The sequence below is a fragment of the Dasypus novemcinctus genome, chromosome 20 (genome assembly GCF_030445035.2).
Source record: "Dasypus novemcinctus isolate mDasNov1 chromosome 20, mDasNov1.1.hap2, whole genome shotgun sequence".
Taxonomy (NCBI): Eukaryota; Metazoa; Chordata; class Mammalia; order Cingulata; family Dasypodidae; genus Dasypus; species Dasypus novemcinctus.
Window position 1 is genome coordinate 16,640,339 of NC_080692.1, and position 27,728 is coordinate 16,668,066.

General features: G+C 43.8%; 1 protein-coding gene and 1 pseudogene across 3 annotated transcripts in view; both read right to left on the bottom strand.

The window, feature by feature from the left end:
• Positions 1–3,172: 3,172 nt before the first annotated feature.
• The window catches only part of USP18 (ubiquitin specific peptidase 18), a 33,384-nt gene continuing 8,828 nt past the window's right edge, over positions 3,173–27,728 (bottom strand). For 2 of the 3 annotated variants that reach the window (XM_058282469.2, XM_058282471.2), the window contains exons 2-11: positions 24,230–24,433; positions 23,104–23,200; positions 21,558–21,703; positions 11,428–11,507; positions 11,018–11,164; positions 10,513–10,608; positions 9,325–9,492; positions 6,457–6,588; positions 5,892–5,941; positions 3,173–3,816 (exon numbers count right to left, since the gene is read on the bottom strand). In XM_058282469.2, coding sequence (XP_058138452.1) covers positions 3,771–3,816; positions 5,892–5,941; positions 6,457–6,588; positions 9,325–9,492; positions 10,513–10,608; positions 11,018–11,164; positions 11,428–11,507; positions 21,558–21,703; positions 23,104–23,200; positions 24,230–24,365 — 1,098 coding nt within the window. In that variant the 5' untranslated portion in view covers positions 24,366–24,433 and the 3' untranslated portion in view covers positions 3,173–3,770. The remainder of the gene's footprint in view (positions 3,817–5,891; positions 5,942–6,456; positions 6,589–9,324; positions 9,493–10,512; positions 10,609–11,017; positions 11,165–11,427; positions 11,508–21,557; positions 21,704–23,103; positions 23,201–24,229; positions 24,434–27,728) is intronic. The other variant, XM_058282473.2, reaches the window with a different exon arrangement.
• Positions 16,659–16,860, bottom strand: LOC111762708 (small nucleolar RNA U3; annotated as a pseudogene).

Here is a 27,728-nt window from a genome sequence, read left to right on the forward strand (position 1 = left end):
ATGTGAGCGTGCGCGCTCGCAGTGCGAGCAACTGCCCCTACGGGAGCGCTAGGGGCCGTAGAGGTGTTGCGGGTCGGTACACGTGGGAAGCAATGGTTAAAATTCTTGAGTGCTTTGCCTTGTGCTTGGTGATATGATATGTCTGATAATAAGACCAGAGACCCTGACCTCAGGGAATGACTTGATAAAAGTGGTGATTTACAAATTTCTAACATTAGAATATGGTGATGGTTGCACAACTCTAACCTAAAAACTATTCAGTCTCACACTTTAAATAGGTGAACTTTACGGTATGTAAATTTCAATGAAACTGATTTTAAGAAGAGATGGTTTACAAAGATAAAACAATAAAGCTATGAGCACTTACATTTTCCCTAAGTCTCTAGCTGCCGCCAGCATGAGATAACCAACCTGAAATACGAATAGTTTGGAGTGGGGAGGGAGTGGGAGGGAATCTCCTCTTGACTCAATAAATTAGAGGAGGGAAAGGAGAGGGTAGCATCGGTTCCAGAGTAAGGATTTGAATCCCATCTCTGTGCATTCTTCGTTGTGTGACCTGGGCAAGTTACTGAACTTCTCAATGTCTCAGCCTCCTGATTTATTATTCCATAGGGAGGGTGAATAATAAGCACTTTATAGGATTGTCATGAGGATTAAATTGGATATCATTAACGTAAATACCGGGAAGCTTTAGCAACTATTGCAGCCACTCTGGCGTGGCTTCTTGCCTGAAATCCCCTCACAAATGGTGAAAAGTATAGAAGTGTTACATGAAAGTATTGTCTGAGTGCCGTAATACAGCTTAGCTACAAAGGCCCTTTTCCCCATGAGAAATTGAGAACACACGCAAGGCCAGTTGCCAACTGTGACAGGGCCTGCTCTAAAGGAGCTTCAGGCTTAGACCCACGTAACCCCAATAGAAGAAGCAGTGTGAAAAGTGCCCTCCGTCTCCACAGTGCTAGGGGGACCCAGAGCAAGGGAAGGGGCATCCCTCCTGGGGGTCAGGAAGAAAAAGGAGGGGTCAGGATCACACGACCTCATGTGATGGAACATCCTGCCACAATAGGAGTGAGCCAGACATGCATGTAAAAAACAGATCAATCCCTAACATGCCTGTTGAGCAGAAAAAGCAAGTTGCAGAATAATCCATTAAAAATCTCATGTATTGTGTTTTTTTAAATGTCATATAGTTTTTGTTATCTGGATACGTGCAGATGTTATCTAAAAGCCGAGAAATCAGCCCGGGATTATACCCATCAAATTAATTAACAGTGATTACTTATGAGAAAGAGCAGAAGGGATCAAGGTGTAGGAGAGGGATCCAAGGATGCTTTAGCTTTACTTGAAATGTCTTATTTTTTAAAAGGAAACTATAAGCATGTACTCCTTGTTTAACAACAAAGTACTTTTTTATATATTTGTTTAAACTTTTCTTTTTAAGAGCTACTCCATAAACTATAAGCAAACAGTATGACTTGTTTATATGGAATTTGCCCAATAATCAGGATTTCCCTATAGGTCACTTGGACATTGGTCACTTGTAGGAAATTTAAACTCTAATTATGACAGTTACATTTAAAAATAATTGTACTGAAATTATCTATCTTCATTTGGTTTGAATTTTTTAATGTTTGTAGAAAGAGGCTTGAGGGGATGGGACAGAGGAGGTGGGCAATTCCTTTTGTAAGCATAAAATGAACACACATCCAATACAAAAAAATTAGGCAGTACCTACCAAAATTTGTAGATGCCCATGTCCTTTGACCCAATAATTTCACTCCTCCAGTACCTACAGAAATAGTTACACATGTGCACAAAAATATCTAAAAGTTCTCCCTGCGTATATCTTTGGAATTAAATGCAACAATTTAAAAGAATATTATCTAGCTATTTATACAGACTTGGAAAAATCTCTAAGATGTTGTCAAGTGAAAAAAGCAATGAGCAAAGAATCTGTACCATATAATTTATGTTGTAAAAATTATTTGTATCCGTATTGTAGATATTATGCAAATGCAGAGAAAAAGGCCTAGAAGGATGCAAAGCTGTCTAACAATGATCAGCTGCAAGAAGGGGACTCTACATGTTCTATATTGTTTGAATGTTTTACAATGAGAATGTATTCTTGCAGGGCTCATTTTTTTAATCAATAAAAATAAAATAATAAACATTACCTACCCACACTTTATTCTGGAGGTCTGCCATTTACTAAGTATGAAATCTTTAACAATTAATTAGACATCTGTAGACCTCAATCCATTCATCTGTAAAAAGGGAATAGAAATGGCTACTGTTTCTTCTTGTTTTTGAACATCTTTTGGACCCTCTTTCTCACCGCCCACATCCATTCATCCTCCAGGATGGTTCTAGTAACTATGGATGCCTTTCCATTGCCGCTGCCATCCATTGATGATCCATATCACCAGCCCCCAGCAGATTAATTTAACTAAAGCACCGTTAGGTATTCCTTTCCTTTACCAACCCCTTCAGCAGTTCCTCATTGCCTGTCAAATTAGGTCTAAACTTCTTAGCCTAGTTCAAGACCCACCACCACTTGCTCCCCTATACAAAGGCAAGCCAGGTTTGTGGATAGTCTTTGATCATGGGACCCTTGTTCTTTTCAGCCATACCTTTGCATGTGCTAATCTCCCATTGCCCCCAGTAGAATGATTTCAATTTCTTTAAATTCCTATAGCACAAACCCTCAGTATTTTATTTGTTCTAATTATCCCCCATTAAACTGCAAACTCAGGAAGTGAATGTGGCTCAAGCAATTGGGCTCCCATCTACCATATGGGAGGTCCAGGGTTCAATGCCCAGGGCCTCTTGGTGAAGGCTGGCCCATGTGGCACGCTGGCCCACGTGGATTGCTGGCCTGCACAGAGAGCTGGTACAGCAAGATAATGCAACTGAAAGAAACACAGAAGAGAGATAATAAGAGATGCAGCAAACCAGGGACCTGAGGTTACGCGGGAGGGCGATTGCCTCTCTCCCACTCCAGAAGGTCCCAGGTTCTGTTCCCAGAGCCGCCTAATGAGAATACAAGCAGACACAGAAGAGCACACAGCAAATGGACACAGAGAGCAGACGATGGGGCAGGGGGGAGAGATAAAAATACATAAATTTTTTTAAACAGGGTAAAATCTTAAAAAAAAAAACAACTGCAAACTCCTTTTGAGGATAAGAACTTTATTAATGTGGTCTCACAGTCTTATAGAGAATGGGTATGAAATAAATATTTGTTGAACAAATGAATAATGTTACAAAACACTTGAGTTTTATGGAATTAATATGAATTCTAAAAATATAAGGGAACAAACAGGACTGTTAGCCAGTACACACCAGTATGGTCTCACCAATTGTAAAATATTGAAAGACTGCCCCTGGAAAGACTTGCCTACCATTGCCCCTTGCCACCCAAATGCCTCCCACTGCCACTGCTAGCCTAGTCTCTCCTCGCCTGAGAGGACTTAGACTTCCACAGTCTCCCAGTTAAAGGGTCAAGGGCTTGCACAGCAGGGAGCCCCAGGTCTCACTCCAGCCATGTGTTGGGGTCTACTGGTGTATCCATTCTGACTGATCAGGCCCTGCATCATATCAATATCAAATATTTTGATAATCCCTTGTGATTATAAATAAGGGCTAATTAAACAGTTTGAAATAATTGCTTCTCCTCATTGTAGAATCTCTTAGAAGAGTCAGCAGATACAGGGATAGAAGAGGAAAATGCTTCAGAGCTTTTCAGTCTCTGAAGGTGTAGGGTACATCCATTAGGATTCACTCTTCATATAAACCAAAAGATATGCCGTTTCCCTCCTAGAAAGAAAGAATGGCATCAGCATTAGCAGAAATGAAGTATTTATAGTCAAACGATACATCAATTCATAATAGGACAAGCATCAGCAAACATCTGAATTGGTGGGTTAAGTCTTCATCTAGCCATCAACTCAGAGGGAAATAAATGACATGACCTGGGAAAATAATAAGCTGCTATTCATCAACATTTGAATCGGAGTTGGCAAACTACTGGCCAACAAGCCAAATCGGCCTGCTTCTTCTGTTTCTGTAAATAAAGCTTTATTGGAACACAGCGACACTCATTCATTTACATCTTGTCTGCGGCTGCTTTGGTGCTACAAAAGCAAAACTAAATTGTTGTGTCAGAGACTGTGTGGCCCACAAAGCCTAAAATGTGTACTCTCTGCCCATTGACAGGGTAAGTTTGCGAATCCCTGATTTAAACCATGGGGGGAAGACTAACAACTACAAAGCAACCCAGACCGAGCCTCTAAGGGAGATGCTTAGGAAAAAGGAGGGAGAAAGATGAAAAGTAGAAGGTTGGACGGGGATTCGAATGCCACCTAATTCATTATTTTGCAAACTGTTAGGCCTTCCTCTGCAACTGAAAATCAGCTCTAACTTTACCTTTGGTGTACAACCACCCCTGCCCCAGAAACTTAGCTGGAGACGTTTACAAAGTTTCTCGGCTGTAACTTCATCCAGCTTTTTTCTCTCCAACTTTCCCTCTGTAGCTACTGAATTTATAAAAAATAGTTAAGTACTTAACTAAGTACAAGCCATTGTGTCTGACAAAGGGGATAAAAGATGGAAAGAGTGATCCTTGCCCCCAAATAGCTCATGGATTAGAGTGAAAGAAAACAATTAAAATACAGTACAGGGAAGCAGACTTGGCCCAGTGGTTAGGGCGTCCGTCTACCACATGGGAGGTTCACGGTTCAAACCCCGGGCCTCCTTGACCCGTGTGCAGCTGGCCCATGCGCAGTGCTGATGCGTGCAGGAGTGCTGTGCACGCAGCGGTGTCCTCCGGGTAGGAGAGCCCCACGCACAAGGAGTGCGCCCCGTAAGGAGAGCCACCCAGCACGAAAGGAAGTTCAGCCTGCCTAGGAATGGCGCCGCACACACAGAGAGCTGACACAGCAAGATGACACAACAAAAAGAAACACAGATTCCCGTGCCGCTGGCAACAGAAGCAGACAAAAAGAAGAGCATGCAGCAAATGGACACAGAGAAGAGACAACTGGGGGGGGGGGGAAGGGGAGAGAAATAAAAAATAAATAAATAAAATACAGTATGATCCTTGCTTTAAAACAAAAAAATGAAAGCATAAGGGAAGTCCCTACAAATCTCCTGTGGTTCAATGAAGATTCTACGGAGTAGAAAAAAGCCATGAGCAGAGGTACTGAAACATGAGAGAGAATCTGCCTGGAATAGTAAGATAGGAGAGGGCAGCACTGGCCAGGAACTGAACATCCAGAGTCTCATAGGGATGGCAGAGGATGTGACACTGGAAAGCCTTCAAATCTTAATCCACATTCCTGTAGGTGTGAATCCATTTAGAGACAGGACCTCTGAAGATGCTATTATTAGTTAAGGAGCAACCAAACTGAATGAGGGCAGCCTTTAATCCAATATAGCCAAAGTCCTAAAAAGCAAAGGAAATTGGGCATGGAAGTGGACGCCAGAAATCCGAGGAGCAGACACAAGGAAAGAGATGGCCATGTGACAGACGATTACCGGAAGGCTACAGACTTGGGGAGAAAGCAAGCCCTGCCAAGTACTCTGATGTTGGACTTGTAACCTCCCAACAGTGAGACAGCAAATCTCTGCTGTTGAAGCCATCCAGTGTGTGCTGTGTGTCACAGCAGCCCTAGCAAACCAAGACAGGGAGCACTCGTGCTTTAGTACTGTTGGAGTCTAAATTGTAAGAAAAGCCAGGTGGAGTGAGATGGGTGTTGATGGATGAGGTTGAACAGTGAGTCCCTGGAGAAGCATCAGCACAGAAGTGACAGTTGAACCCATGAGCGCTTCTTACAGCTCCAGGAACCCTGAGTAAGCTCAGCACATTTCCACCACCCAAACACTTCCCTTACCAGCGGTAGTTATGATTCCCATAGGTACACCGAATATCTTCCCAGGACACCTGGAAGTACAAAAACAGATGTGTTTAAGCAGTGAGTCAACATTTATTAGGCATCCAGAGAATAGAAGAGTGCTACAGTTTGCCTTCCCTCACTCCTCCAGACAAACCCACCCCGAGTGACTCCCAAGAACCTGAAGCATCTAGGGATAGGATATCATGCACCCAAAGTCCCTCTTATTACCCTTCTCCCTCTGTTTATACTTGGTCATGCTTAGCCCACAGTTAACTTACATATTTCTAACTCCTCTACCCTTCCAGAAGTTTCCCATAGAGCATGAAGTTGCAGGGCACAGAGCCTAGAGTACCAAAAGCCCAGCTACTGAGGTAAATGGACTCTACCAGAGCTGCGAACCCGATGGGAGCCGCAATCAATCAAGGGATTTAAGCCCCATAAAAGGCCCCACACACTCAGACACAGTGTGTCTGGACCTTGAGGAACCATCCAGACCTGGGCTCAGAATTTATAGGAGTGGCTAATCTAGGGCTAGAGGCCACTTTGGATAGATGTTCCTCACCCAACAGACGGAGGAGTCGTTGAAGCAAAACCATTTGTCATCCACAGGACTGCGGATATAGGCACAGTAATGACCAAAGTCAGCCATTCCCAGATGGGCAATCACGGCAAAGAGTTCATAGTGCCCTCCAGGCTGGAAGGAGACAAGACACATGGTGACTCACCCATCACCCCGCCTTCTCTAACCCCAGTCTAGAATAAGGACACATCATTTCATTACACATTTATTGAGGGCCTACTCTATGCCAGACACTCATGCTTCAATGGGACTAGAAAACAGTCCTTGACCTCAAGAATCTCACAGCTAATTAAAGGGCAAATACGGTGACAAAAGAGAAACTTAATACAATTTAGGATCTCACAGATTTATAGAGAGATTTGTGAATCAGGCAGTATCCCATTCAGAAGGGAGAGGGCAGCTCCATCAAGAGGATGGAAAGGGGAAGCTCCTAAAGGGTGAACGTGGAAGCAAGTGAGGAAACGTTCTGAATGGCTGACATTAAGTTTCTATTTTACATAGGGGGTCTTACAAAGTGGAGAGCAGCTACACACTGATTAGCATGGTGTGCTTGTCCATTCTGATAGCTCTCTCCACTGGACAGAAACCAGCTTTATCATCAGGTATTGCTTATCAGCAACCCTTTAGCACAGGTTCTGTTTTCTCCAAAAACCCCCTCGGGTCAAATGTTTTATCCTCTGGAAAAACCCTTCTTGGAAAGAGGTCTCCAGGCAATACCCAATGCAGACGGCCATTTCATTTTACTTAACCTCAACCGAATTATAATGCTGTGGTTTATACCAGATGTATTTACAAGGTAATTTGGGAAGACAATTTCAACTCCCCTCCCCCCCCAAAAAAAATAGGAGCTACAGCTGAGGGAGAGCTGAGGGGCTAGGAAGGCTCCCCAGAGAAGCCATGCTTGAATTGATCTTGAAAGAGGAACGAGCTGGGCAGACCAGCTGTGGGAAGGGGGTATTCTTGGACCCAGAATTTGCAAAGGCCAGGCAGCAAAACAGAGAAGAGCCGGTGAAGGGCAGGGAAGGCAGAGAAGGTAGCGAAAGTCACAAGAGATGAGGCCACAAGGGCCAAGTTAGGAAGGAGAACGTTATCCCAAGAGTCCTGGTGAGCCATCAAAAGGTTTAAGCAGAGTGACATCATCAGACTGGTATTTCAGAAACACAGTGAAATAATGTGATTTGAGAAATGGGCAGGGAGTTGAGGTGAGAGAGAAGCCCTAAGGATAAGTTAGGCGACTACAATGGTGCAAGTCATTATTATGACAGTAATACTTAGTAACATAATTATTAGCTGGTCTTTTGCATTTACTTTGCATTTGGCGGAACCCTTTACAGGCATTGTTTTATTTAACTCTCACAACAACCCTATGAGGCAACTGCTACTATAAATCCTCTTACCGAGGTAGAATCTGAGCTCAGGGAGGTAAGGTAATTTGCCCATAAAAGAGATAAGATTTAAACCTGGGTCTGCTGGCTTTAGAGTCCAAGCTTCGTGATGGTATGGGGATTTATACTTTGGTATATGGTTGAAATCTGTCCATAACAGAGTTATTTTTAAGTGGAAAATTTTTTTAAAAGGTAGAATGTGCAAGGAGAAGGAAACTAGAAAAGGAGAAAGTCAATATCCTATGAGATATATAAGCCCTGAATAGATAAATAAAACTTGTCTTATCACAATAGTTGTTATGACATATTATCAGGTCCCAATTTTTAAAATACCGTGGTTCTGGAGCATGTACACGCAAATAGACCAACTGAACAGAACAGTGAGATCAAAAACAGACCCATATACATATGCGGAAAGAGAATTTGTTAAATGTAACATTTCAAACCTATGGAGAAAAGATATGTTACATCATTCTGTTTTTTCTCAGAACTTTCCAATAAGTTACTAACTCAGGATGACTGAAATTAACTTTACTCCAAAGTGAGAATTAAATTCGGCCCAAAGAACTGGCTACTTTCTCATCCCCAAAGTGGACAGGGACTATTTTAACAAGAAAGTTTGGCTCATGCTATATTTAGGCCCTAAAATGTTGTGTTTACCTATGCATGTATTTGTAAATACTATACATGTTATTTCAGAAAGAAGGTACTGCGAGGCATATGAGTGCAAACCCGGTATTTTTTTTTTCTAATCCGTGTTTTATTCCTCCATCCTGTGGACCCTGGGATGGTGTTGTCCACTCCACCTCTAAATTGAGAGGGGGCTTAGATCCCACATGGTTGATGGATGCAATTCTCCTGCTTGCAATTGGAGGCACTCTTCAATATTTAAAAATAAGAAAGTCTTCTGCATTTTAAAAGAAAGCAACTACAGATAAAAAATGGCAGTGGTAGTGTGATGATAACCTATCACTGTTATTCAAGCACACCCACAGGATCTCATCACAAAAATACAGTTTAAAAAAGTGTTTCTTGTATATATAAAGATGCTTTTATAAAGCTCACACCAAGGGAATGGATGTGGCTCAAGCAGTTGGGCACCTGCCTCCCACATGGGAGGTCCTGGGTTCGGTTCCCAGCCTCCAAAGGAAAAAAAAGCAAAATAAATGAGGGAGCCAATTTAGGGGAGCCAATGTGGTTCAGAGGCTGAGCTCCAGCTTCCCACACATGAGGTCCCGGGTTCAATCCTGAGCCCCTGGTACCTAAAAAAAAAAAACCCACACCAAGCAGCTGTTTTCCTCTTTGTTTATCGCAAGCATGGCTAGCAGGTAGCAGCATTTCTAAGCTGAGGGACTGACAGACAACCAAAGATGCAGCTCTGAGGAACTCCTAGCAGGGGGGAGAGGAGGGAAAATTGAAAGGCCGTGGGATCTGTCGATCCAGAGGACAGGTTGGAGGATCTCACCTGCTCCTCAGCATCGGAGAGGTCTTGCTTAGCCAGAAGGACCCGACTGAAATCCAAGCTCTGGGGGAAACACAGCGAGTGGCAGATCTTTTCTGTCTGTGAGTTCCTGATAGAGAACCGCATGAGGTGGATTGTCAAGGTCTGGGGCAAATGGGTCACCTGCAAGACCTGAAAAATCAGCATCACTGTGAGATGAGGTCCTCAGGCATTTGGAATGGGTAGATTCAGAGAAATCAGGGTCAGCAGTACGTTCTTCCCAAAAAGAGGGGTGCAGGCTGCTAAATAGAGTGAGGGGTTCCAGCTCGCCAATTCTGTGGGGTCCCCTGAGAATAATGCAATGCTTGGCTACTACACCATTGCACGTTTCCCACAGAAGGGACAAGCATCCCAGGGTTCTCACAGAGGCCTGAGCCCTGGGGATATGGGAAGTCTGCTCCAGAAAAGTTAGTCTATCCCTGAAGGGGAAAAAAAACAGAAACAAAAACAAAACCTGCCCATTGCTCTCAGACCTTGTTCTCTAGTACTTCCAAGGCACAGTATTCCGTCAGTCTCAATTTTTTTTTTTTAAGATTTATTTTTTATTTATTTCTCTCCCCCCCTCCCCCCCAGTTGTCTGTTCTCTGTGTCCATTCACTGTGTGTTCTTCTGTGTCCGCTTATATTTTTGTCAGCAGCACCAGGAATCTGTCTTTTTGTTGCATCATCTTGCTGCATCAGCTCTGTGTGTGTGTGGCACCACTCCTGGGCAGGCTGCACTTTCTTTCGCGCTGGGCGGCTCTCCTTACGGGGGTGCACTCCTTGCGCATGGGACTCCCTTATGTGGGGGACACCCCTGCGTGGCAGGGCACTCCTTGTGCACATCAGCACTGCGCATGGGCCATCTCCACACGGGTCAGGAGGGCCTGGGTTTGAACCGCGGACCTCCCATGTGGTAGACGGATGCCCTAACCATTGAGCCAAATCCACTTCCCTGTCAGTCTGTTTTACTGAAGAGATGTGATCTGAGGAGCCACATCCACAGCCTCAAGCCTCAGAAGCCTCAAATCCCTTCCCCTAACCCATGGAGCTCTCGAAGGCTCTAGAGAACCCCTGTAGCAGACTCCAAGGACCAGGAACCCCACTGGGGGCAACTGCACCCAAAGAAAACATCTGGTTTCAGGAAGTGGGTCCCCAGAGCAGGCCCAAGTACCTGTTTCCTATGGGTCTTCTTCCCACAGGTCTCACAGAAGCACTTGCTTTTGTCTGATAACTCTCTAGGCTGGAAGAAGCAGCACAAGGCATCCTCCTGTCCCGGAGGAAAGGAAAAGCATGTGGGTATTTCCCATCGAGAGCAGAAACCCCCACCTGTGTGGGTGAACAGGAAGGCTTTTCTTCTGTTTCTCTCCACACACCCCTTAGTGTCTGCTCTAGCATGGTGCACTCGGCAGGTTCTCAGAAAGTGCCTTCTGACGGGAAATTTTTAAATTAAAAAATTTTAAAAATAGAAGGAGGCACTTCTCATGGGGCACTGTGAGGAATAGGGAAGCAGGAGGAGGAAATATATATATATATATATATTTTTTTTAACCAAATTGAAGAATGTGATCAGAGCCAAGCAAGGGAAATAGAGGGTGATTTTTTAAAAGCCAGAGTGGTTAAAAGAAGTAAGAAGGTACCGGGCACACTGGGTTGTTGGGGAAGAGTGAAACCCTCACCAGTGTCTTCAGGGGCTTTAGGTCCAAATCAAAAAGAGAAAGGGGGAGGGTCAGCATGCTGCTGTTTCTGCTGCTCTCCGTGGTGCAGCCAAGGCAGGTCAAGGTCTCCTTCATCTGAATGGTGTACAGGGCCTGCATCCTTTCTACCTGCAAGAGGGGCAGGGGGCAGGGAAGACAGGAACAGCAGTCATCAACAGGTCAGGCTAATTTCCACAAGAGGCTCAGAAATGACGACCACTAACGATCCTCGCCCTACCCAGAAAAGCACAAAAATAAAAACAGTAATAAGATTATGGAACCGTGATAAGCATTTTATGTCGATTATCTCTTAGAGTTGAATTCAACATTGGATGACTAAGTTTAACGAGAAGCATTTTAAACTTCTGAGTTCGCTAGTTCTAGGTTCTTACCAAGTCCACATCAGTGATTTGGTCCTTAATCAGGTTCCAGATGGTGAGGTAAAGTTGAACAGCGTCATGCTGGACAAATACTGACCAAAGAGAAAGGGCACCGCCTGATTAGTTAGTGCACCAGGCAGACTTCTCAGGCTCTTACACCCTGGCAACCTAGATGCACATAAACACTCATGACTTTTCCTTAAAGCTTCTATCCCCTGAAAAAGCTAAGTTGTTTCCAAAACTTGTTAATGTTTTGGAAAAATAAGCTTGGTATTGGCTTTGGAGAACTCCTCTTGGAAACCTGAACTCCAGTCCCACCTGTCTTCTAACTGAAGGACACAGTTCCCTATCCTCTCACTTACCACCCACCACCAGTGACCTCCACGGGGGGGCCCAGTGAGATGGAACCAACAGCTAATAACATATTTTCTCCTACATCTATGCCAACCAATATTCTAATTGGAATGCAAAGGCCTCAGTCTCTGCCCTTTATGTACTTTCTTTATTCATGCCTCCCCAAAACTGAGCAGCTTCCCAATGCTAATACCTGACCCAGATTTTCCCCAAAGCTGTTTGGGAGATAAGAAGGGGAAGGACCAGTGTCAAATGATGCTAGCTAAGAGGGCAGGGAATAAACAGTGAACTTATGTAACAGATAAGTAAAGGCAAGACTGAAAAGGTGTTGTATGGGTATAAATGAATTTAAAATTGTGGTTCAGAAGAAACCTAGAAAGTCAAAGAAGGAAAAACGGGTGTGGCTTAACAAACTGGGTTCCCATCTACCATATAGGAGGTCCAGGGTTCAATGCCCAGGGCCTCCTGGTGAGGGCAAGCTGGCCCATGTGGCGAGCTGGCCCATGCGGCATGCCAGCCCATGCTGGAATGCCACCTCACAGAGGAGTGCCCCCCTACATGGGAATGCTGCCCAACGTGGGAAAGCCACCCCATGCAGTAGTGCCAGCTGATGCTGACAGCTGGCACAACAAGATGATGCAGCAAGAGACAAAGAGGAGAAAAAATAAGAAGACGTAGCAGAACTAGGAGCTGAGGTGGCGCAAGAGAATAATCACCTCTCTCCCACTCCAGAAGGTCCCAGGATCTGTTCCCGGAGCCGCCTAATGAGAATACAAGCAGTCACAGAGGAACACACAGTGAATGGACACAGACTGCAAACAACGGGGGGAATGGAATGGGGTGTGGGAGAAATAAACAAAATAAATCTTTCAAAAAAAGAAAGTCAAAGAAAACAAAAACCACAGTGTTGTTGTTGTTGTTTTTAACAAAAAGGAAAGAAATCTGCTCAAAGCAAAGGCCTTATAAGAAGAGGTATCTGTTTTAAATGCATGAAATATTCAGGTAAGCTGTCTCAACACCATTTTGTTTCCTTCATAATACCTACCACAAGTGTGTGTGTGTTACTGGGTTTTATTTTTGTTTTGTTTTTTGTCTGTTTCCTCTCTAAATTGTAATCTCCATGGAGACAAAGATTCTGTCAGCCTTGTCCTCATATCTACATCACCTGGCACATAATAGGTGCATATTTTAAGAAAATAAAGAAGACCTAAATAAATGGAAGGACATTCTGTGTTCATGGATTGGAAAACTAAATTTTGTTAAGATGTCAATTCTACCCAAAGTAACTTACATATTAAACACAATCCCAAGTAAAATTCCTACAACCTTCTTTGCAGAAATGGAAAATACCAATCATCAAATTCATACGGACGGGTAAGGAGCCACAAAGAGTCAAAACCATCTTGAAAATGAAGAACAAGATTGGAGGACTCAAATGTCCCATTTTTAAAATGTATTTCAAAACTACAATAATCAAAAGAGTATAGTACTGCCACAAAGACAGGTATATAGACCAATGGAATAGAATTGAGAGCACAGAAATATACCCTCACATCTATGGCCATCTGATTTTTGACAAGGGAATCAAGTCTACTCAATGGGAAAAGAATAATCTCTGCAACAAATGGTGCTGGGAAACTTGGACATCCCTATGCAAAAGAATGAAAGAATTAAATATAATAACTAAAACTATAAAACTCCTAGAAGAAAGCATAGGGGAACATCTTCCATACTTTGTATTAGGCAACAGATCCCTAGACCTTACACCAAAAGCACAAGCAACAAAAGAAAAACTAGACAAATTTTATTTCATCAAAATAAAAATCTCTTGCGCATCAAAGGAGTTTATCAAAGAAAGTAAAAAGAAAACCTACTGAATGAGAGAAAATATTTGGAAATCATATATCTGATAGAGGGTTAATGATCCAGAATATATAAAGAACTACTACAATTCAACAATAAAAAGACAGACAACTCAATTGAAAATGGACAAAGGATTTGAATAGACAGTTCTCCAAAGAGGAGATACAAATGGCCAAGAAGCACATAAAAAGATGTTTGACATCATTAACCATTAAGGAACTGCAAGTAAAAACCCCAGTGAGATACCACCTCATACCCACTAGAATTGCTATTATTTAAAAATTGGAAAAATAGCAAGTGTTGAAGATGAGGAGAACTAGGAGCCTTTGTATATTGTTGGTGGGAATGTGAAACAGCGTAGCCACTGTGGAAAATAGTTTGGCGGTACCTAAAAAAGTTAAGCACAGGACTACCATATGACCTGACAATCCCACTTTTAGGTCTATAACCAAAGGAATTGAAGCAGGGATGCACACAGACATTTACATACCAATGTCCATAGCAGCATTATTAACAGTTGCCAAAAGATGGAAGTAACCCACGTGTCCACCAACAAATGAATGGATAAACAAAATGTGGTACATACATACAATGGAATATTATCAAGCCATAAAAATGAGTTAAGTTCTGATACAGGCGGCAACATGGATGAACCCTGAAGATATCGTGTGGAGGGAAATAAGATACAAAAGGACAGATATTGTATGATGTCACATGTATGGAATTATTCAAAAACTAGAATACAGGTTACCAGGGGCAGGGGTGGGAGTGGGTAATGCTTAACCCCTTAAACTCGGTACCGTTTCTGTTTGAGGTGATAGAAAAGTTTTGGTAACAAATGGTGGTAATGGTAGCACAGATTATGAATGTAATAACACCATTTAATTATATACTCAAAAGTGGTTGAAGTAGGACATTTTATGGTGTATATATGTGTAGCAGTTTGATATAGTTATGAATTCCAAAAATAGGTGTTCAATGATGTTTGTAAACTCGTCTATACCTGGGCATGAATTAATTATGATTAGGACTTTGACTGGGCCACATCAGTAGGGCACTCAGTCCCTGCCCCTTGGTGGGTAGGGACTCACAGATAAAAGGCATGGCAAAGGACAGAGTTGGAGCTTTGATACTGGAGTTTTGATGCTAGAGTCTGGGAAGAAAGCATACAGAGGAGCATGGTTGTGAGGAAAGAGAAGTAAGCCCCAGGAAGAGAGGAACCCTGAGCCCAGAGAGAAGAAATCCCTGGGAAGAGAGGAACCCAGGAAGCCTGAACCCATGCAGACATCGGCAGCCATCTTGCTCCAATGCGTGACAGTGGACAATGGGGAGGGAAGTAACTCACGCTTTATGGCCTGGTAATTGTAAGCTTCTACTCCAAATAAATACCCTTCATAAAAGCCAACAGATTTCTGGTATTTTGTATCAGCACCCCTTTTGCTGTCTAATACAATATGTTACCAGAATAAAAATATGAACTATAGTTAATAATATAATTATACTAACATAGGTTCATCAATTTTAACAAAGGTAACACTAATACAAAATGTTAATAATAGGGAAAACTGGGGGTGGGGGGTAGCCAATATGGAACTCTGTACTCTGCATGATTTTTTCTATAAACCTACAACTGCACTAATGAAAAAAGAAGAAGACATATAGAAAAAAAAATAACAGGTGCAAATCCTGCCTTATCAGCAACTACATTATATGAAAATAGACTAAATTTTCAAATCAAAAGGCAGACATTGGCAGAAAGGATGGAAAAAAACTGAGGCTAACATGCTATCTACAAGAGACACACTTTTAGATTCAAGACACAAATAGACTAAAAATGAAAGCAAGGAAAAGATATACCATGCAAAAAGTAACCAAAAAAGAGTTGACAGGTTATACTAATATCAGACAAAAGATAACTTAAAACAATAATTATTACTAGACACCAACAATAGAAAATAATTTTAAATAATAAGGGTCAATCTATCAGGGACTTTAACAATTATGAATATACATGCACCTACATATACAAAATACACGCAGCAAACACTGGCGGAATTGAAAGGAGGAATAAAGGATTCAACAACAATAACTGGAGACTTCAATATACAGCTTTCAATAATGAGTAGAACAATAGGCAGAAGATCAAGAAGAATATAAAAGTATTAAACAACACTATAAAACAGATCTTTATAGAACAGTATACCCAACAACAAAATAAAATAAACATTCTTCTCAAGTGCATGTATTAGTCAGGGTTCTTTAGGTAAAGAGAACTGACAGAATATATATATAATATATATAATGTAAATACTGTATGATTTTTTAAGTAATTGGATCATGTGATTATGAAGAATGGCAAGTCCAAATTCCATAAAGCAGGCCGTAGGCGGGGAACTCCAGTGAAGTTTTTGATGAATTCCCCAGGAGAAGCTGGTTGGCTGAAGTATAGATGGAAATTCTCCCTTCTGACTGATGAAATCATCACTGCTCTTTTTACTTTTTAGGACAGTTTTCAAAGGCATTGTCCCCTCCAATGGGAAGAGAAGCCTGCTTGAACCTAAAGTGGACTGTATCACCTAATGGTCCACAGAATTCCATGCATTTTGCAGATTGTTCTGGCCCAGTGTCACATAACAAGCCTGACGTATTAGAGCCCTAGGGTAAAACCAGAGCATGAACACAGAAGCAGCAGATGTCATTTTTAAAAAATAATTAATTAAATTTAAAATGTCTGATTAAGTCTGGAGCAATTTGAGATTCAAAAGTTAAGATTGAGAAACACAGGGAACGGTAATGTGCAAAGAAACAGTACACGTGACTAAAAAGGCTGATTTAGAATGGCACTTTACTAAAATATAACTAAAAGAAACAAACACAGCGTTGAGGGGAAAAAAGAGCAGCTTAAACGAACTTTTGGTTCCCTGAGGAGGAAATATAGGGAGGATAGGTGAGGACAAGTAAGCAAGGAATTACCAAACACCCCTGGGGTATGCTTCAGGGGGAAAGAATTTAAGTACCACAAAGAAACCATCAGACTGTGTCCTCTCCCTCTTGCTCTCCTGAAAGGAAGAGAAGAAGGATCATCAATGGCCATTGGCAGTTACAGCAAAACACCACAGAGAGCCGGCTTCACGCTCTTGGCTGCCAGTGCTGGCTTCCAGTACTCTACATGTTCAGAGAACGCTCTGTAGTAATAACTCTGGAAATGACCCCTGAAGGTATAGTCTTATCGCTTCTTTTAAAGCCTTCAACTGATTGGATAAGACTTCTCCCATTGTTGAAGCAATCTCTTCAGTTGGATGTGTAACTAGCCATAGATGCAATAGACTTACTGATGACTTAAATCCACGAAATATCCTCACAGTAACAATCAGACCAGTGCTTCCTTGACCAACCGGACACCATAACCTGGCCCAAGTTGACATGTGAACTTAACCATCACCAGTGCACACGGAACAGTCTCCAGGACAGAGCAGATGCTAGGCCATGAAGCAACTTGCAATAAATTTAAAGAGAATGAAAGCATGCAAAGTATGTTCTCCATCAACAATGGAATGAAATTAGAAGCCAATAAAACAAGGAAATTCAGAGAATTCACAAACACTGGGGGGAAAAACAACAACACACTCCTAAATAGCCAATGGACCAAAGAATAAATGACAGAGGAAATAAGAATATACTTTGAGATGAATCAAAATGGAAATACAACCTATCAAAACACATAGGATGGGGGAGTAGATGTGGCTCAAGCAGTTAGGTGCCTGCTTCCCACATGGGAGGTCTCAGGTTTGGTTCCCAGTGCCTCCTAAAAAAGACAAAAACAAACAACAAGTAAAACAAACAAAAAAAAACCAACTCAGGGGAGCCCATGTGGCTCAGTGGTTGAGCAGTGGCTTCCCACATACAAGGTTCCAGGTTCAATCCCAGGAACCTAAAAAAAACAAAACAGTCATATAGGATGCATCTAAGCAGTGCTTAGAGGGTAGCTTATAGGTGTAAACACCTACTTTTTTAAAAAGAAAGGTCTCAAATAAATAACCAAAGCATCCACCTTAAGAAATTAGAAAAAAAGAAGAGCAAACTAAACTCAAAGGCAGCAGAAAGAAGGAAATAATAAAGATAGAGCAGAAAATGAGAGAATAGAAAGAAAATAAACAAAATCAACAAAACCAAAGAAGTTTGTTGAAAAAAATCAACAAAACTAGCAAACATTTAGCTACACTGACTAACCACAAAAAAGAGAGAGAAGACTCAACTTACTAAAACTAAGAATGAAAAGGGAGACATCACTACCAACCTCACAGCTAAAAAGAATTATAAGGGAATATTATAAGCAACTGTAAAGGGAAAGGTACAAATTCTTAGAAAGACGAACTCAATCAATATAATACACCATATTTATAAAGAACAAAAGCAACAGACTCATCTCAACTGATGCAGAAAAGTATTTGACAAAATCCAACACCATTTCATAATAAAGATACTCAAAAAATTAGGAATAGAGCAGGACTTCCTTAGCCTGATAAAGGCCACCTTTGGAAAAAAACATCAAGAAAAGAAGACTAACATCATATTTACTTGTGAATGTTCTCCCCTAAGATCAAGAAACAGACAAGAATGTTCACTCTTGCCACTTCTTTTTTTTTTAAAGGAGGTCCCAAGCTCAATCCCCAGTACATGGGAGGCAGGCACTCAACCATTGAGCTACATCCACTGCCTCGCCACTTCTCTTCATCATTGTAGAGGAGGTTCTAACCTGGGCAATTAGGCAAGAAAAATAAATAAAAAGGCATTCAGATTTAAAAAGAAGAAACAAAACTGTCTCTATTTGCAGATGTCATGCTCTTATTGATAGAAAATCATGAGCAATCTACCAAAAAATTAGAACTGTTAAATTTGTTCAGTAAGGTAGCAGGATACAAGGTTACTATACAAAACTCATTTGTATTTTTATACACTAGCAGTGAACTATCCAAAAATGAAATTAGGAAAACAGTTCCATTTATAATGGCATCAAAAAAAATACTTCAAGGGAAGCGGCTGTGGCTTAACAGAGAGAGCGTCTGCCTACTACATAGGAGGTCCAGGGGCTCGACAGCCAGGGCCTCCTGGCTCATGTGGTGAGCTGGCCCGGGCACAGTGCTGCTGCGCGCGAGGAGTGCCGGCCCAAGCAGGGATGCGCTGCTTAAGGGTGCCGCCCCTGCAAGGAGTGGCCCCTGCGCAAGGAGAGCCGCCCCGCGCAAAACCACAGCCCGCCCAGGAGTGGCGCCACACACACGGAGAGCTGACGCGGCAAGATGACGCAACAAAAAGAGACACAGATTCCTGTTGCCGCATGACAAGAATGCAAGTGGACACAGAAGAACACACAGCGATGGACACAGAGCAGACAATGGGGGGGCGGAATAAATAGATAAATCATTTAAAAAATAACTTCAAGAACTTTTATCATTGATGTGGAAGCAGTGGCCACAAGAGGGTCTAAGGGGAGGGAGAGGGAAAAATAGTGTAATATGGGGCATTTTCAGGACATTGAAATTGTCCTGCATGACACTGCAGTGATGGATACAGGCCATTATAGATTTTGTCTTGACTTACAGAAGTGTGTGGGACAGAGTGTAAGCTATAATGTAAACTATAATCCACAGTTAGTGGCAATGCGTCAATGTGTATTCATCAATTGTAACAAATGTACACTAATGAGGGATGTTGTTGATATGGGAAAGTAAGTGTGGGAGGGGGAGGGGGTGGGGCATATGGGTGTCCCCTATATTTTTTATGTAACATTTATATAATCTCAAGTATCTTTTTTTTATCTATTTTTTTAAATTCTAAGAGAAAAAATGTGAAATTATGTTAAAAATATATATAGGAATTTTTTCTTTTCATAAGATTGTTTTATATTTCTAATTAATGGAAATGTTAGCATCCCCTCAGTAAGTGAACTGTTAAAATTCATGGTATATCGATACAATAGGAAAATACACAGCCATTATAATGTTTCTGAAAATTATTTCATAATCTGAGAAATTTAGCTATCCTATATAAACTGAATAAAACAAAAGATAATCATAGCATAATAAAAGTGACTTATTTGGATGTAAATGAGTATATAAGTGAAGAAAGAATAGAAGAAAATATATCATATAATAATAGAGTTGTATGCAAAATGAGAAATTAGGTGATGTTTTATTTCCCCTCACTTCTAATTTTTTATTTTTCTGTAATATGGATATGCTTCATGTGTAAGGGGAAAAAAACAAGCCTTGATTTTCAAAATAAAATGTTTCTGGAACAAAAATAAAACTCAGAAATAAATTTAACAAAATAACTGCAAGACTTGTACATTGAAAACTACAAAATATAGTTGAAAGAAATGAAAGAGCACCTAAACAAATGGAAAGGCATCCCATGTTTGTGGCTGTTAAGACTCAATATTGTTAAGATGGTACCACTCCCCAAATTAATCACAGATTCAATGAATTCCCTATCAAAATCTCAGCTGGCTTTTTTGTAGAAACTGACAAGCTGACCCTAAAATTTCTACGGAAATGCAAGAGAACCAGAATTGGCAAAACAATCTTGAAAAAGAATTAAGTTAGAGAACTTAAACTTCCTGGTTTCAAAACTTAATACAAAGCCACCATAATCAAGATGCGGTATCTGCATAAGGACAGAAATAAAGATCAACAGAATAAAACTAAAAATCCAGAAATAAGCACTTAATATTTCTGGTCAATTGATTTTCGTCAAGGATGCCAGAACAATTCAGTGGGGAAAGAATAGTCTTTTCAACAAATGGTGCTGGAACAATTGGATGTCCAAATGCAAAAGAATGTGTTTAACCTCTAACTCCTACCATACCCAAAAATGTACTCAAAATTGAACATAGACTTTGGATGAATTGTATGCTTTTTTGATTTGTATCAATAAAATTTATTAGTTAAAAAAAGCATAAGAGGGAAGCGGACTTGGCTCAATGGCTAGGGCGGCCACCTACCACATGGGAGGTCCACGGTGCAAACCCCGGGCCTCCTTGACCTGTGCGGAACTGGCCCATGCGCAGTGCTGATGTGCGCGAGGAGTGCCCTGCCAAACAGGGTGTCCCCAACATAGGGGAGCCCCAAGGGCAAGGAGTGTGCCCCGTAAGGAGAGCCGCCTAGCATGAAAGGAAGTGCAGCCTGCCCAAGAATGGCGCCACACACGCAGAGAGCTGACACAACAAGATGACACAACAAAAAGAAACACAGATTCCCGGTGCCGCTGATAAGGATAGCAGCTGTCACAGAAGAACACACGGCGAATAGACACAGAGCTCGGATAACTGGGGGGGGGGGAGAAAAAATAAATAAATAAATCTTAAAAAAAAACGTAAGAGCTAAACCTACAAAACGTAGGGAGAAAAAGAAGAATGAGAAATGACAGCTAATGGATACAGGATTTCTTTGGGAGTGATGAAAATGTTCTAACATTTGACTGTTACAATGGATGCATAATTCTGTGACTTATACCCCTGAATCATACATCCTAAGTTGGGTGAATATTATAGTATGTGCAGTGTATCTCAATAAAGCCAGGTTGTTGTTTTTTTCATTAACTTTTTTATAGATTCCCTTTTGTAGAACATGCTTTCTCCTTTCTAGTCCTTTCTTCTGTTTTCCTGGAATTGTCTTCTGTGACTGAATCAGCTTTGAGGAAGTTCTTATGCTTGTTTACTGAGAGACAGAAAAGGGGCTTGAGAGTACTGTGTGCATAAATAATAACGATTCCGCATCTGGTAATAACGTGGGGCTTTTCAGAGCTACGCAAATGCCCTCCAATCCCAGGGGCCCAGAGCCTGCCTCCCTTCCTGCCAGGAAGTCCCCTCCCCTCCTCCCTCAAGCTCCCACCCCCTGTAAGGCGCAGGAGCTGGGGGCTGGCCTTACGCGGCACGTTGTGCTTCTGGAGGCAGTAGGCGAGCTCCATGGGCCGCACTGCTTTCCACCGGCTGTCCTGCATCTTCTCCAGCAGCAAGAGCAGCTGGAAGGGTACGCTTCTCTTCTGCTCTTCCACTCCCCTGGGCGCTGTCATCCTGCCAGATGAGAACCCCAGGAACTCCTCACACTCCGGGTTCGCAGTGCAGGGCGCACACTGGAATCCCTTGGGGAACTTTTAAACATCCCCCTGCTGGGGCTCCTCCCCCAGGGGAATAAAATCAGAATTTCCAGGGGTGCGGCGCAGTTATCAGAAATGTTAAGTTCCCAGGATAATTCAAATGTGCAAGCCAACAGCCGTGTTGGTCCATCAGCTGTGCGGCATACCCACTCCAGACAGGGGTCAGCACAGACGCCGCTTCGCCCCCTCCCCACCTGCCCGTCGATCACACTACAATGAAGGGCAGAGGCAGGGGTCCTGGGCCCACCTCTAGGCCAAGCAGCAAAATGTCCAGCTGAAAGCACACACTACAAAGCAAACACTGAGGGAGGCCCTGGGAAGAAAGGGTGGCTCGAGGAGACCAACGATTCATTTAATTCCAGGCATCTCTCGATGGCCCATGCCTGGGGGAAAAGGAGAAAATGCAGGGCAAAAAGGGATGAGTGATAAAATATACTTGTGTGTGTGCATTTGGTTGAGAAAAATCAATCGGGAGGGGGAGCACATGTGGCTCAAGCAGTTGAGCGCCTGCCTCCTACACAGGAGGTCCCAGGTTGGGTTCCTGGTGCGCCCTAAAAAAAAAAACAACAAGCAGATGAGAAAAAAAAACAAAAACGAGCAGACAACAGGTGCAAACAGCAAGCAAAAACAACAAGCAAAAAGACAAGGGCGCCAACTGGAGGGGGTGGTATAAATGAAAAAAAAAATCAGTATATTAAAAAGAAAAACAACATAGGCCAGTCCAACAGTGAACCCTATTAAAAACAAGGGACTATAATTAATAGTACAATTATAAAAACCTGCTTTCAGGCATTGTAACAAATGTACCACCTAATGCAAGGTGTTAATAATAGGGTGGTATATGGGAGCTCTATATTTCATGCATGATTTTTCTGTAAACCTACAACTTCTCCAATAAAAAATCAAAATACATTTTTAAAAAGAACGTAAGTGTTCAAATGAAAGAAAAAATAGAAAGCCTCACAGACCTACCCACTGCCTTACTCCCTCTGGCCTAGTCCCAGCTCCCTTTTAACCAAATCAATGCCTGTCTATCCCCACTGCACTTTCAAATCACCTCAGGTGCCTTTTAAAATCTGCCCACGCGTGGGCTTTTCAGACCAACTGAAATCAAAAAGCGGAGGGCAGGGTCGGGCAACAGTGTATTTTTTAAGCTCCTTAGATGATTCTCATGTGTAGGTACAGTTGTGAGGAACAAGAGCCTTTCCCCTGACAACTTTTGGAAGAAGGTCTCTAAGAGTCCAAGTCACTGTGAGTAACGAATATTTGAAAATGGACACTAAGATGCATGTTCCAGAGCCTGGAAACCAGTCTCACCTCTTCAGTATCTTGGTGAAGTTGACGTTCATTATGAACACCTGAATCAGGGAATTCAGGCAGCAGGTCTGTCCGATATTGTGTAAACCAACTGGGCCTAGACAGGAAAGAGAAAAAAGAAAAAATACTGCGGGCAAGGCCCGGCCAACGCACTAACAAAAGTCAAAAGTTTATTTAAAATCTAGTAAGGGTGTGAAATCCTGTAAAGTACTCTCCGGAGTACAAAGAACTCCCTCAAGGAGCTTGGACACAAATTGGAGAGGACAGAGAAGGCACCGACCATTGAAAAGTTAAATAACAGTTTCAAGGTTTTTTTCCCACTAAGAAAAAGGAGACGCCACTCCCCCCAAAAATGGTTATTTATTGCCAGTGAGCAGTACCAGCGATGGTTGTAAGAGTAAAGGAAAAGTAACAAGCGTGACAGAAAGCACAACTGGGAGAATGATGGGTCCATCCCATTCAAATTGTTCCCTTCCAGCAAGTGCTGAGTCAAAATGGGCTTCTCCGGGCTCAGGGATAAGAGCGAGTCCCCAGCTAGTCTGATTCCCCGTGGAACCAGTCCCCAACCACCAGATGAAGAAAGCTTTGGGGGAGATTCCAACTAATCGAAACTCATGCCCGAGAGGCTGGAAACCAGAAGGAATCCATGAGGATGGGAGAAAATCAAAAGCTAGGATTCCTCTGACCCATTACCAATCATCTCCTGGGGCTCAGCAGACCCCACAAGGTGTGCCGTTTTAAAAGGGGAGTGTGGACAGCAGGCATCTCAGAATTCCCGGGAAAGGGCTTTGGCATCTGTGAAAATGGAGAGATCCTGGGGTAGCAGGAGACCCCAGGGCTCGGCTTCTCAGCTGGCCCACCTGGCCTTAGAGACAGAGAGGAGCGCAGGTGTGAGAGACACGTGGGGATCTAGTGCTGCGGCCACTGTGCGCTTGGCACAGATTCAGCGGCTCCTTCCTTCAGCCTTGGGCTCCTTGTACTATTACCGATTGCATTTCACAGATTGAAAAGCGGAGGCCCGAGGGGTGCAGGGCCCTTCCCCGCGCAGCTCGCCTGCTCGGGGTAGGGTGGCTGCGCCCGGCGTTTCTCGGCAGCCAGAGGAGGAGGCCGGGGGCAGTGCAGGCACCTGGCAGCTCTCTGAGCGCCTCCCTCTTCATCTTCACGTCCCTGTTCTCTCCCTTCTCGGCATCTGCCGGGACCTGCGGAGACTCGGCCAGGACTGGCTGGAGGGTGTTCCTCAGGAACCCAAGCCCCCGGCCCATTAGTGATCCCAGCGCCCCCAGTGCCCGTCGTCAGCAGGGCAGGAGTCTGCTTCCCGGTGGAGCGACCTCTGTGAAAACAGGTAAGGACAGGTAAGGCAGGTGGGTAAGAGAAAAGGCAAAAGCTTCGGCAGAATGGGTCTGGGGCCAGAGAGCCAAGTCCTGGAGGGAGAGAAACGTCTGGGGAGGCTGGCTCACAAATCTCCAGCACGTTCCAGAGCAGGCACCCCTCCCTTCACCCCACACTGCCCCAGCCTCAGGGTGGACGGCCACACCCTGAAGCTGACCCGGTCCTCCAGCCCCCAGATCCTCTATCCCGGTCAATGGCACGATATTCCCAATAGGACCCGGCCTCGGGAGCCTCCTTGCTCCTTCCCAGGCTCCTTGCGTCACCTCGACTCCATGCCCGCGGGCCTTGGCCAGCACCCTCCAGGCCACTCTTCCGCCTGCCTTGACTTCCCGGCTCACTCCCACCGACCTCCCCGTTCCAATAAAACGGCCCCTCCTCTGGGGAGTCCCGGCTCGTCTGGCAGGCTTGGGTGCTCGTTGTCTGTGCTCCCGCCGCCCTCTACACAGAGCTCTTCAAGTAATCTGTTCGTTGTGTCCCCGTGTGGGGCATACCTGCAGCCCGCCTTGTAGTGGATGCTTGGAGGTGCCATCAGGTGCCCCCTGCGGGAGAGACTATTCCCCAGGCTGAGGGCGGTGCCGGTGGCTGCCACCGCTGCAGGGATTTACCTCCGTGGTGGCAGCTGGGAGCCACAGCCCTGTCCCCCGGCTGGACAGCGAGGAGGAACGAAGGCCTTCCGCCCTGCCGCCAGGCGGGGCACCCCTGGCTCCTCTCGGGGTGGGCTCAGGCTCCCGCCCGCCCGCGCAGCTCCTCCCACCGCCCGCCCTGCCTCGGGCGCCCCTCCTGGGTGCGGTTCCCAGGCCACTCCCCAGCACACCTTCTGCATAAAGCTCAGACTCAGGGTCTGACCGACACGCTAAGCTGAGCACCTTGAAGGCTGTGTGTTTTCACCTGTTTCCCCTGCACCACGCGCAGTGCCCAAGAGTGGGCATTCAATTTTTTTAAAAAATTAATTAAAAAAAAAGGTCGAGTGAGTGGATGAGGACTACCAGGGAACAGAACAATTGTCTTCAAATATCAGTATCTGAAAGGCTGTCGAGGAGCAGATGGAGCTCGGGTGGTTGAGCGCCGGCTTCCCATGTGCGAGGTCTCGGGTTCAATCCCTGATACCTCCTAAGAAATAATCATATACATAAATAAAGGAAAGACTGTCATGTGAAAGAGAAATAATTAGCTTTATTGTCTTCGGACTGGCGGAGTGGGGGGTCCTAAACCCTAATGTGCGGAAACTACAAAGAAACAGATCTTGTTTCAAAATAAAGAAGCACCTGCTCTTGGCCAGTGAGCTGGTTCTCGCAAGTCATTTCTCCCTCACGGTGGGGCGCGGTGTTTAAGCCGAAGCTGCGGCAGCAGGTGGAAGGAGAGGGTAGGAAGGATTTCAACAGTGGATGGAGGCAAGGGCTTTCGTTTCCCTCCAAACCTCAAGTTCTGTGAGTCTTCCTTCCACAGACTCGTTTTAATTCAGCTAAAAGCCTTCAAACGTGCCTCGCTGAACTACGTATTCTGGAGAAGCACGGCGGCAGCTGGACAGAGAAATCACTGACATCCCTGGGGAAGGGAGTTTCCCCACACCTCCCCCCAAAAAGTGTGTGTGTATGCCCTTAAACACGCAATGACAGAAACAAAGAATGACATATTTTACCTACTGCAGAAATATACGAAAATGCATGCTAAATGCCACAGGGTGAGAAAGATGAGACTAGGGCAAAAGTTTTAAGATTTTTTTTTAATGTAGGCGTCGGACTTGGCCCAGTGGTTAGGGCGTCCGTCCACCACATGGGAGGTCCACGGTTCAAACCCCGGGCCTCCTTGACCCGTGTGGAGCTGGCCATGTGCAGCGCTGATGCGTGCAAGGAGTGCCCTGCCACGCAGGGGTGTCCCCGTGTAAGGGAGCCCCACGCGCAAGGAGTGTGCCCCGTAAAGCCGCCCAGCACGAAAGAAAGTGCAGCCTGCCCAGGAATGGTGCCGCACACATGGAGAGCTGACACAGCAAGATGACAGCAACAGAAAAAAACACAGATTCCCGTGCCGCTGACAACAGAAGCAGACAAAGAAGACGCAGCAAATAGACACAGAGAACAGACAACTGGGCTGGGGGGTGGGGGGGGGGGAATAAATAAATAAATAAATCTTTTTTAAAAAAAGATTTTTATGTAAAATTAATACTGACTTACAAAGAAATTTTGCAAAAATGGATAATAAACAAAATATAAATTACACGTAATCCCAGGACCTAGGGGTATAACCAACACTTCAGCATGTGCCTTTTCATTCTTTTTCCTAGGTATTTTTGATTTGGCTTTTCTCATTCTGTATTATCACATAAGAATTTTCCCAAGTCATCACGAGCTCTTTATAACATTTGTTTTTTGATACCTGATACTGCAACAAAATATTGTTGAATATTCTGATTGCTTTCATTTTTGCTCATTATTTTTAAAACGCAATCGTGAGTGAACATTTTTAAGCATAAACTTTTCCTTACCTATTAGATTTCTCCTTGTGCAAAATAAATATTCATGGGCACTACAAAACTGTGGCTACAGATGAGATCATGTTAGCCACAATACCCAAATTCCCCTCGTTTTTGCTTCCTCTTGACAGCACAGACCTCAACGCCTGTAAATGCTCCCCAAGAATGTTCTGGAATCCCAGGAGGGTCTCTCATGAGTTTAGACCAAGCCACACCCACTGTACCCTGCGCTAGCCCCCTGGGTGCCCAGGGGATGTCCTCGAGCCCGGGGCACGGCTAGATTGAGCAATCAGTGCAAGAAGGTTCCTCTGTATCTCTAAGTGGGGGCTCAGTGCGGAAGTGGGAGACCTGCCCAGCTCCTCCCAAAGCCTTGCGTCTTTTGATTTCACTAAGTTCCTTCTGAAACGGCTTCTTGAACTTATGCCTGCGGCCGGTGTCTCTCCACGACTTTCAGACCTGTCCACAAGGCTCAAATGTGGAACACAGTGTGTTCCCATCTCCCTTCTCTCCACTCAGGGGCAAGCATAGAGTTCTTCAGAGGCACCCCTTTCCCCAATCCAATCAGTGCCTGTTACATTCTAGCCTTCTTGTCCAGCAGAAACAACGAGCTGCTTTCAGATCAGCTCAGAATCCTTACTACCCTTAGGAGAGATTCCTAAGGGTAGTCAAAGTGGACACGGCTTAAGCTTCATGATTCATTACTAAACGCCTTGGACCGATTTATACTCTAATCAGCGGCATGTGAGAGGCCAGTCGGGATTCAGCG